The sequence below is a fragment of the Anas acuta genome, chromosome 15 (assembly GCF_963932015.1).
Source record: "Anas acuta chromosome 15, bAnaAcu1.1, whole genome shotgun sequence".
NCBI classification, from domain to species: domain Eukaryota; kingdom Metazoa; phylum Chordata; class Aves; order Anseriformes; family Anatidae; genus Anas; species Anas acuta.
The window spans coordinates 12,582,940-12,594,468 of record NC_088993.1 but is presented as its reverse complement, the minus strand read 5'-3'; the positions used below and the strand labels follow the sequence as shown (position 1 = coordinate 12,594,468).

The following is an 11,529-nucleotide window of genomic DNA, read 5'->3' as shown; positions in this document are numbered from 1 at the left end:
ACTCTTGACTTTTCCCTTTCCTAGCAGTGCATCCAGGACTGCAGGCTCAGACAATCCTTGCAGGCTATTACCACAATGAGTTCCTTTTAAGCAAGTGCAGGAGCTTCAGGACTCACCATGAGAGGCCACATCAGAGCCATCTAGAGCAGCATCCTGCCTCAGACAGCAGCCAGGCACTGGGGGAGCTCCAAGTGAGCACCGTACGATAGCGTATTCCCCAGCCAAAAAAAGTTTTTTTTTTATTTCTGATGTGGCTTTTAACTTGAAGAATGTGGAGTTGCATCCCTCCTCCGGTGTTAAAGTTTGTAAAAGGCAGAAAAACCTATTTCCTTCTATTAGCTTAAATTTATTGCCATTCACTTTAATTTTTCGCTTTGCATCTGCGGATGAGAAAAGGCTAATGGAAGCAGATGACTCGTCCTCTCTGGGACATTGTGTGGCCCTGCTCTTCCTGCCTCTCTTCTACATGTCCTCGTTAAGGCAAACAAGCACATCTTCCAAGGCAGTGTGTTTGTGAAGGGTTTTCCTTCTCCATCATTGTTTTCTCTTCACACAATACCATCTCAGCTGCTTCTCTGTCTCCCTGGGACCAATGCAAGAAAAAGCCTTGCATGGCATCTTAAGCATTTTGGAAATCTGAGAGGACTCACTCTCTAATTCACCTGACAATGAGCTCTGAAAATTGCTCCCTTCTTACGTAGTTACCCTGCATCGACATGTGGACTGTGCATTTGTTTTTGACAGGGGATACTTTTGAAGGGGATGACTACTAAAGTATTGAAAAGAGCTGTTCTGTTGTGACCTTACGGTGTTAGAAATTCCCTGATTTTCTGTGAGCTGCCTGTGGCTCGGAGTATTGCTCACCCTTTGCATTGTTAAACATGTTCTGGCCGCGTGTTGCCCAGGGATCCCTGCACTCACCTCCCAAGCGTGGGCGTATTAAAGGTGCTGCAGCCCAGCTTTATCAGTTTGACCCTAAATCTACTTCATCCTGCAACGCCAGATAAATCAACAGCAACAGAACAAAATATTTATTTGTTAAGTAGGAGCTAAGGTCAAGCTTGCAGTAGTTCGACTGCAAATAAAGCAAGAGCAAAATGAATGTAAGCAAGCAGAGCAGCAAAGGCTTTCGTGTTACAGAGCTTGTTAAGCAGACTCCTCGAGATGTATCTGCAAGCTGGAGCTGGCTCCAAGGTACAATGCGAGTGCAACAGCCGTGCAATACAGTGCAGGTACCAGTGCAGTACTGGTACAAGGCACAAGGCACAGTATAACTATCAGAGTGCTGTCTTTAGCTGTGAACTAAAGCTACTGGGAAGAATCAGTGTCTTGGCTGAACAAAGAGCACCTGCTTTGTCATCCCTTCATAGTCCGTTCCTCCTTTCTTCCCTTCCATTTGCAGCACGGGTCAGGTTTAGATGACAGTGCCATTCTGTTACAGACTTGCCACAACCACCCCCTTGGTCTGTGTAACTGTCAGGTTCTCCCTTTTCTCTTTTCATCCTAATTTGCCTTTCCTGCTTCCAGAGCAACACAAAAGCATGGCCAGTGACTCACCGCTCCCTAGCCCACATCTGGTTTCCTGCCTCTGTTCTACAAATGAAGCTCCTCTCTGACCAGCACCATCACTCAGATTTCACACCTTCCCTCCCTGCAGGTACAGCTTGTTGTTCCTACACATAATGGCTGCTGCATGAGATAAATCATTAACTGTGCTCATCAAGCAGCTGCTCTGGGAAGGCTGCAGCCCCTGGGATGTCACCAGCTTTCTGGAGACCCCATGCAACAAGTTCATGGAACAGATGAGAGAATGGGTAATGAGGTCTAACCTGCTTCTTCTTCCAGTTTTACAATATTACCAGTTTTTCAACATAATTTTTCAGTGACTACATACAAAATGCTATTACCTTTGTCAGTGGTGCAGGATCTCTGCTGGCAGAGCATGAGCCTTACCAGCTCTTTGTGACATTGGTTCCTACCTAGCACTTTCTGCAAGCACTAAAGTTTTGCTTGCAGTTCATGTTGTGATGGCCCTGATCTTGCTGAGTATTGAGCACGGATAACTTCCATGGCAGCCCATGGCAGTGGTTTTTTGTGCCTATCCCTGGCACAAGGAATGTCTGGAGAGAAAGACAACTTGAAATGCCAGGGGGTGTGTGTTTTGTCAAGAGCTGAAGACAGAGGGTAACTTTTTCAATAGATTTTAAGCCCCATTTTCAGTCAGGTGGAAAACAGTCTTGCCCCTATCCATCCCACCACACCCAATGCATCAGACTGCAAGGTTTGAATCAGGAGCCAGGGCATGATGCTTCACCTTGCAGTCAGAGGAGAGGAGAGGGAGTGATTCAGACCTCATGGCAGCTGAACCACCCACTGAAGGAGCCTCTCTCTCTCTGTGGAGCTCCTCAGAGAGGAGCTACAGCTCCTGAGGTGCAGGTGAGGAGTGCTGAGGCTCTCTGACAGCCCTCCGATGGGAGCATGGCTGTCCTGCTCCCTGTCTGCCCCTGCACAGCCCTCGCCCTGCCTCAGGCTTGTGTCTGGCTTCAGGTGTGCTGGTTGAGAAACGATTCACTTTCCGTGGCTGCTTGTTTTCTGCCAATTTAGGTGTCTGAGCTGGCCCAGCAAGGGGTCAGGCATGTGTCAGAGCCAGCACGAGGCAAGGGAGTGGTAGAAATGCCATTCTTAGCAGAAACAGAAAGCTGATAGATCGGCCCCGTCATAAACAGGCTCTCCAGTATAAAGCACCTAGTGTGATGTGGAACGAGCCCACTTCCCAAACCACTTAGGTGTTTCCTGATAACCGTCCCATGCCTGGCCCTTGGCATCAGCCCATGTTACACCCAAGTGTCTGGGACGCTGTGATAAAGATAAGGCAGGCTGCGTTGCACAATGGAAGCTCAGTCTGAGTCCAATCTCAATAACCATCCCGGGGAGATTTCCAGATCCATTAAGTGTCTGTTGTCTCCAGCTGGGCCATTGATAATCAGCTCTGCTGTATAGCATGGACTTCGGGCTGAGAAATTCCCCGCGGAGGCTCTCAGCCAAGAGCCTCTGATGGGTTACATCTACAGAGGATGCTCAAAACCATTTCATTCTTCCAAACAGCCCTGAAAACTGCATGTCTGATGTGCTGTTCCAGGAACGGATCATGCTGTTTCTGAGAGCAGTTCTCAGGGGTGTCTGAAGGGTTTGCATTATGCAGACACCACAAAAGCTTTTGTAAGGAATCATATGAAGGAGAGACAATAGCAGTGCCCAGTGCCCTTTCCCTAAAACTCACGTACAGACAGCTTTTTTCCCCTGTAACTAGACTTGCTTTCAAGCTTGAAGTGTTCACTACACTAACTCCCTGTCGTTTGATCATTCACAGGGCACAGCACAAACCAGGTGAGGCATGGGATTCAGGGTGAAGCCGACATCAGCAGTGAGATCTAGATCTGACTTGTCCACTCCTGGAGGGGCTTGGAAGACAAATTTGCGGAGTAAGCCTGCGAAGAAGAGGAACAGCTCCATTTTGGCCAGTCCTTCTCCAACACAAGCCCTTCGTCCTGAAAAAAAACAGGAGAGAAGTAAATGATAAGCACCGTAACTGTTGGTGTTGACATCTGAGACCTTCTAAACTGGGTGCACAGTCTGTAAGAGCAGGCTGCTGAGGTAGGGGGTTTCTCCTTCCTTCTTTCTGTATATTTGAGGTGCTACTGACCTGGTCTCAAACCACACAGAAGCCTGTAGGTACATGAGGTCTCTCAGTGACTGGGGGTAAATTGATGTCTCCCAGATCTTTCAAGGAAGAAGTGGTTACTTAACAGAACTGGTGGACAGAACAAAATTACCAGAAATCCCTTTTCCTGTGTTCTGTGTCCCTGACTATCATACTTTCCCGGGGTCAGCGGGAACTGTGCCTAGCCCCAGGTGAGGTACAAATTACCCCTCTCACCTATGGAGAATGGAATAAATGCCTCTCTCCTAATGAAGTTCCCATCAGCATCCAGGAAGTGGGAAGGGTTGAACTGATCCGGGGTTTTCCAGTGCAGCTCATCGTTCAGAGCGGAGGTCAGCAGCGGAATAACCTCTGTACCCTGAAAAGGATCAAAGAGATTCTTGGTAGCTGTTTGAAGCAGAAGTAAGCTGTCTTTTTTCTTTCTCATGGGAAGAATAAGCCTGAGCCATGGCAAATAGAACTAGAGGATGCTTCCTGGCCCCACTGTGGTTTTGCCTACTATCAGCAGTTGCTGCTCTCTTTTTGGACCACAAAAGATTTCTATCTTACAGATTCAGAGAGATCTTTCAAGACAAATACTGAAGTACAGAGAGGTTCCACATTTAGCATAAGATATTCCAACCAGTGTGACTTAATTACAGTCTCTCATTATTCTGGATTCAAACAGCTATCACAGACCACAGTCCAGTGCATGTTTATAACAGCTGCCCTGGATCCAAGACAAAGGATTACTTCATAGTTAAACCAAGCATCAGGGCGTCTTTAGATTTTTCTTCTTGTCTGCTTTTAACAAAACTGTGAGGAATCTGTGTAGCATAAGCTGCTGGCCCCAAAACTCACCTTAGGAATCACATAACCTCGGAAATTCACATCGGTTGGTGTTGCTCGTGATACACCCATTGGGACAATATTGGCAAATCTTTGTATTTCATGTATCACTGCATCCGTGTAAGGCATTTTTTTCCTGTCCTCCAACTTAGGCATCTCTCCAGGTTCAATGACGTGGTTCATTTCTTCTTGAATCTTTCCTTGGAGGAAGAAAAGGAGTAAGAAGATGATATTTCTCCTATCTTGCAACTAGAATAGCCTTCAGTTTGGCCAAGATGAAGAAAAGGGAAAACTGTGAGGGGGCATTTAGGAAGAGCAGAAAGTGGGACGGGTAAGTCAGGGCATGTTGTGGTTCTTTTATCTTTGCTGTTGAACCAAGGGAACTTGAATGGAGCCACTACAGGACATTACATGCCCGATTCTGATTGCACACCTTTGTTACCCCATAGCCTTCAAAAGAAGCCAGATCAGGATCAGATCCGGAGGAGGCAGGAGACCTTTAGTGACGTAAGCCAATAGCCTGCAGGACAGTAATGCCGGGGGAGCTTTCCTGTGACTGTAGGCTGGCCCTTAGCCTCTCCCACTTGTCTGGGCTGTTTTATTGCAATCCATCTGAGTAAAATCCCTTTGTAAAGTCAGAGGTTGTTATCTCTCTTGGAGCACTCATAAATAATTACTCTAAACAATACTGAATGAGTTCCACTCCCTTCTATAACCAAAGCCTTAAGCATGCAACAGAATATTGTACAAGAGTACTTCTCAGCCTTACTCTGAATTTCTGGGTATTTCATCATCAGAAGAAGACCCCAGCGCACAGTTGTAGAAGTGGTCTCAGTCCCAGCAGCAAACAGGTCCAGGGTTGAAAACAACAAGCTTTCATTGTGGAACATAGTGTGGGGTTTCTTTGACTCCTTCAAAACAATCAGGTAATAGCCATAAGTTCTACAGCAGGACGTACCAGTACATGACTGTGTTGCCACCATTTGTATCTGCATTTTAGCTTTCTGTGATTTCATATGCTCTGGGAAAATAGATGTTTAGTGTTTTAGCATTAGGATGTACACTGTATAGAATTTGTCCTGTTCTGGGTGTATATCCAGTTCTCAAGTCCAGATACTGGGTCTGTAAGAGCTCAGTTATTGTGATGAAGTTTATCACCATACTGTTCTTGCAGGAAGGTTTGGGATGATCTCCTTGCATGTGCTATGTGGCAACTTACTTCACCACGTGAAAGTGATAATCCTGACAATCAGATCCCCTTAACCAGCAGTTTCAGCAGAGCGATGGAGCGAGTACAGCACTGCTCACTGTGAGTAAGAGCTTTGATGTGTTCTGCCCACTGCAGTTGTTTTTACTCACCCCCAGGCCCTGACAAATGATCAGTCTAATAATGAGTCTAATGAGTCAGAACTGAGAACACACAAAAAAACAAGACTTAGCTTTAAAGTACCTGTTGTTGCTTCATCAGAAAGGCATCGACAAAACCTGTTAAGTTATTCTCATTAAACTCTTCTTTGTGCTCTTGGAAGAGCTTCTGGAGGAAAGCGTTCAGCTCATTGATATTTTGTAGCACAGTCTTGGAAGCTCCAAAAAGAAATCCAAGGGATGGGTAGAAATTATATAACTGTGGAGCAACAGAAGTCTGTTAATTGGCATTTTGAACATATACAGGCATCTCAAATCATAGTGATGATTCCTTGTCCCATGTCCTGACATTTCATGCCATAATTCCTCTACTTTAACTTGTACCGTCCAAGCAGCTACGAATTGCTGCAGAAATAGTGTGCTCTTTTTGTTCTATGTCTTTATGAGTCCTTGCCATGACTTCTGAGAGACCTGGCTTAGCCACAGCACCATGCTAACACAGCTACACCATTCCTAAGAGCAGCACTGAGCACAGCCCTGTGGTATGCCATGTGGACATACTTGCTGTCTGGAAGGGGGGGGTCTCACCTCCATCCTCCCATGAGAGGTATGCACTTCTTCAAGGAGTCCACTAGTAGACCTAGCAAGCAATTCAACAAATGTCCTCTTCTTGCAGCTTATATTAGCTGTTAGCTTGCTAAGATTGAGTTTCAGTGGCCAAAACAAAAGAGAAAGAAGTTTGTCCAAATTGTTTCAGTTTCAGAGGCAGAGTTGAGAAGGCATTTCAGGGCCGATCTCTGATATGGGAGACATATTGTGCTTCTGCTCTTCAAAGAGGGTAAAATAGTTCCTTTAATAAAGACTATGTTTATTTCTCTTACTAAATAAGCTGCAAAGACAAAGCCCAGGTGCATGGGAACCTGTGTATTTTAGGTACAGGACCACAGATGTGTTCAGTACAGGCTGGCTGGCTGGTAATGTTCTTGTTCTCGCCTCGAGAAGCCATGAGTACAAACACAGTGGAAGGGAGGCCATGAGTACAAACACAGTGGAATATCCCCTCAAAAGCTAAAACTTAAAATCAAGCCCTTACCAGCACCATCGGGGAGCCCAACAGCTTGGTATTCTCATTTAACAGCTTCAGCAAAGTTAGAAATGCAGGATCATCGTACTCAAACCTCTCTCCAAACAATATAGAGCAGATGACATTGGATACAGCGTTGTTGAGTATCATCTTCGTGTCAAATGGTTTCCCTGTATTTCAAGTAGTGCAAACAAATGGCAATGTGATTATGCCCATTGCAATGCAGAAGTATCCTGCTGGGGTAGGGGTGGGCAGGCTCTGTTTGCCCTGGGGTAGCTGACCATCCATGGACATGGTCAGACAGTGCAATGTAAAATGCCACATTCAATGAATAGGAAGAGAAGCAGAGGCTCAGTTGGGTTTCTGTGGAAATGTAGTCCCAAGCTCCACAAAAACACTAATTCACCACCCAGAATGCATGGCAGGGAACTCAGTTTCAATGTTTTAAGGCCTCAGTTTAATAACCTACTTAAGCATATGCTGAACTTTAACCATGAGATACCATTTGCTCAAAGTTTAACTTTCATTAATCTTTATTGTTCTGCTAGACATGTGTTCTGTTTCTGGATGAAATTCTTGATACTCACCTTGATATGATTCAAAATATTTAACAAGAGAATTTAGTTCCTCAAGGATTCGGACCTCGATTGTTCTCCTTCCCATCCCAAAATCTCTCAGTGTGGACAAGGTGAATCTTCTCATAACTTTCCACAGCTCCCCATGGCTGAATGCTATGCCTAAAATAAAGGTGCAAAATCCTTAGGCTATCTGTGGTTAGTAAGTGTTTGTAAGGCCTTATTACATGCTGGTACCAAAGCTGCTCAATACATGGCTGCGTAGACAAAAGGCAATCATCAGAAGATAACGTTCTATGCTGTGAGAATATAATGAACATAGTCAAGCTACAAAACTAACCATCCGAAAGGTCGCTTACCATTTCCTTGTGTCATTTTCCTAAATATGGGTATTTCAGCTCTCTCTCCAAATTCGTCAGCATGAGTTAAAAGGGCATCCTTGATGGTTTCATATCCAGCCAGTACCACAGCTTTCCTGGGTCCAAAATGCACCGTGAAGACATTGCCATATGTCTTGGAAAGCTGACGAGGTGAATAAATATGTTCATTCAGAACCAAACCTGGACCCAAACGCTAGCAGCAGCCGCCCTAGGTAGCTTCCAGCCCGCAAAGACCCTCCCAGCCCTGCCTCGAGTCTCCAGGTGCTGCCGTAGTGCAGCTAATGAGCAACAACTATCACTTGTCAGCATCTCTGCTTGCACTCTGTTTGCACAACAAGGTGTTTGCTATCACTGCTCCTATCAGTTGAGCAGTCAATAAAATGCCATTGCATTCCTGTGGTGTTCTGCAGGAACAAGCCAGCATGGTGATACCACCGTTCAGGGGCTGGTTAGCAAATGCTGCGGCAGGCAGGCCTGTTTATTTTAATATCACTGATCTGAGGCAAGAGGGTATGCACACAGCTTTGGGGCAGTAGCCAGAAACACTAGAAAAACAAAGCTAGACAATAAGTCTTTCTTTCAGGACAGCACTTGTTCCTAATTATTGCAAGGTGGGTAGTGTTGGAGTCATAGCAAAATTATTTGCTGGCCACCAGAAACTTGAATACAACCAGGAAGCATACCCTTGGAGATAATGTCACAGGAGCACTAGCCTTTTATAGGAAATTAAATATGAGTCATCTGTCACACAGAAGGGTGGCTTTGACAATCTAATAATTCACTCGGTATTTTAGACTTGGTTTGAACACACTGAGAGCCATCCGCTCCAAATGTCTTCATGTTTCCGACGTGCCTGAGTTACCATTTGCTATGCATTAGATACCTACTGAAAATTGAATTTCAGATTAGAAGCAGCTCCTGTTATTACACCAGACAAATTGAATTTGTTTTCATCAAGCGGTTGTTTGACGGCTTGGGAGATAACATTAGCACTGGTTCTTGCCTCCCTGGCAGCGAACAGAGCGTGCGGCAGGTCTGGGGGTAGGGCATCACAGCCGCTTCCCGGCCTGCCTTTGGTCATTTCTTTACATTAGTACTTCCTGGCATCAGCCCTGGTTCTTCTCAGCAGCACAAGGATTGGATATGGCACGCCTGGAAGCCTAAAGGAAGCTGTCCGGCAGCTTAGGGGGAGTGAGCCTGGTGCCTTCAAGAGACATCTGTATCATAAATTCCCCAGTGCCACCAAAAATAGCTGCCTTTCCTTAGGGGCCCCCACAAGCACATCTATGGTTTTTGAATTGCCCCAGAATTGCCCCTGCCTCCCTGTGGGGACACAGCAGATGCTTTCTGAAACAAGCACTGCAGCTGGCCTTAAAATTTGTAGGTATTTTTTTCATGTTTAGAAATAAAATTATCCATGGAGCTGCATAAGAAGAAGCAATCTGTTTACCTAGACATACAAAAACATCAACTCTTAAATAACCCTGGCCAGTGTGCGTGCAGGGGAGGGGTTGGAAGGCAGAGCTGAGCTTTGCATTGCATGTATCTGGCTTGGGAAATACAAGTGCACATGACCCTGCTTCCTTTGCTGCAGGGATGACATCCTTCCTTCCTTCCTTCCTGAAGAGAGGAGGGAGAGGTCAGTCTGCAGGGAGCTGTGTTGGTATTAAGTGGCCCTGATCTGTCAGCGGGCTGGCCCAGCTCGTGCCTTCTGCCTGCAGCCTTCCAAGGGCTGGAGACACCAACGAGACGGAGCTGATGGCAAGGGGTGAGGCCCACGCTTGTGTGTGCGTATAGGAAGAAGCATGGCTAAGATGTACATATAAAAATGCCTGCGTGTGTGTATACTTCTGTAGGTAACGTTTCATGCCACCAGCCTGCCTAATACACCAAATACCTCATTTCTGCCCACCATACAACACAAACTCATCTCGATTTCCCCAGCTGCGTTTCTAACTTTGGGAATTGCTCCTTTCCCTGCTGCCTGCTTGCTCACACCCTACCTCTGTCAGCGACTGGAACGGCTTTTTCAGGTCCACCACGTTCAAGTTTCCAATCAGAGGAAGAGGTCGTGGCCCAGGAGGCAAGTTGCAAACCGTCTTCTTCAAGCTGGTCAGAAAGTAAAGGAGAGTGACCAGCCCTGCTGCCAAATAGAGCAGCGAGCTAGCACCCATGCATTGCAGCAGACTCATTATGGCCATGTCTAGGTCAAAATGTAGGTAGGAGCATCTTGGGGCTTCCTTTATAGCCCTTCTGTCATCGCCTGAACACACCTTGTGGGGAAGTGGCTTTACATGGAGAAAAGGGCTCTCGTGTCTTGTTTACGTCCATTCAGACCACATGTACTCTTTTCTTGCCAAAAAAGCGCCCTATTTTATTGAGAAGCATGGATTATCTTAATCTGGAGCTCCTATTTCATCCACAACACCAGGGCAAGGTGTTTGTTTTCCAGTGTTACGGGCATGTTGTAGTCAATGTGACTGCTGGGGCAGAATGAAGGGACAGGACCTGTGCTGGATTCCCCCACGGCTGCCATGGTGCCATGTCACAGGACCCAGCTGGGGCACTGGTGAAGCACTGGAAGAAGCAGGACGCAGGAGGAAAAGCCCTTGGTATTGCCTGGAGTGGTGCTGGAAAGGCATTCCCTGGAGAAGACAAGACTGACCAAGGAGGAGATGGAATGAAGCTGACATGAAGATGGGCTGATTCCAGGCCTGGTCAGCTTACAGGTGACAGCTCTGCTGCTCTCTGCTTTTCTGCCATTCCAGTAAAATCACCTGCTTGAGCAACCCGATGTCTTCATTGCAGACATTATTATTGTCCTGCAAGTCCTCTGCTGACAATTCCAAAATGCCCCTGAAACTACTCCAGTCCCTGTTTTGAGTTCATGTGCTTGGATGTCCATCTTCATCTAGTTTGGTGACGACTCCTTTCCAGCCGTCCTGCCTTTTTATGAGCAGATACGTGCAATGCTTTAGGAGAGACCATCCCCTTCAGACAATGCTAGGTTGGGAAAGAGACCCTGAACCTTCAAAAGCTGAGGGGAGCCAGGATGAGGCTCCGCAGCAGGCTGGGCAGAAGGAGGCTGCCTGGGCAGCTGTTGCAGAGTGGGTGCCAGCCAGGAGGAGCACGAAGCAGCAGCTTTGGCACTCCAGGGGCACTGAGTCATTCAGACTCCATGCCAGGGCAGGGTCTGCAAGAGCAAGCGTGCCTGGCTTGCCAAGACAGCTCGCCGAGAGCCACCCGCACCCTTTGCATCCTTGGGGGATGTCAGCAAAGCAGAGGTGGTGCTGAACAGTTTTAAATGGTAGCTCAGGGGGAAGGAGCCAATTTGATGCTCCATCACAGATTCTCTGGTGGGGATATTCTGCTCCCCAGTTGTGTATTCTGTCAGATTACCGGACTGTGCTGCTGCTCAGCCCTTTAGAAACCTTCAGTTTTAATAATGCTTTTGCTAGAATCCTCCAAGGCTCCTGGGTGCAGGCTCCACTGATGGAAAAATGATAATTATTTATTATTAATAATAAAAGTACATTAGCTGAAGGCAAGAAGAATCAGTAAACTCTAACTAGATTT

The 11,529-nt window shown here is 46.5% G+C and overlaps 1 protein-coding gene across 1 annotated transcript; it reads right to left on the bottom strand.

Moving 5' to 3' along the window:
* Window positions 1-1,968: 1,968 nt before the first annotated feature.
* On the bottom strand, window positions 1,969-10,417 carry LOC137864665 (cytochrome P450 2K4-like). The gene is made up of 9 exons (XM_068699026.1): window positions 9,957-10,417; window positions 7,933-8,095; window positions 7,586-7,735; window positions 7,008-7,168; window positions 6,000-6,173; window positions 5,319-5,460; window positions 4,562-4,749; window positions 3,938-4,079; window positions 1,969-3,548 (listed from the first exon to the last, which is right to left on the bottom strand). The coding sequence occupies exons 1-9, from the start codon at window positions 10,152-10,154 to the stop codon at window positions 3,361-3,363; spliced, it is 1,506 nt and encodes a 501-aa protein (XP_068555127.1). The 5' UTR covers window positions 10,155-10,417; the 3' UTR covers window positions 1,969-3,360.
* Window positions 10,418-11,529: the final 1,112 nt, after the last annotated feature.

Excerpts from the sequence above, each read along its gene's own strand:
- LOC137864665 (XM_068699026.1), bottom strand. The coding sequence starts at position 10,154 with ATGGCCATAATGAGTCTGCTGCAATGCATGGGTGCTAGCTCGCTGCTC. Across the intron at positions 7,736-7,932 it reads GAAAATGACACAAGGAAATG|GCATAGCATTCAGCCATGGG; the intron begins GTAAGCGACCTT and ends CCTTTATTTTAG. Across the intron at positions 6,174-7,007 it reads TGGGCTCCCCGATGGTGCTG|TTATATAATTTCTACCCATC; the intron begins GTAAGGGCTTGA and ends GTTGCTCCACAG.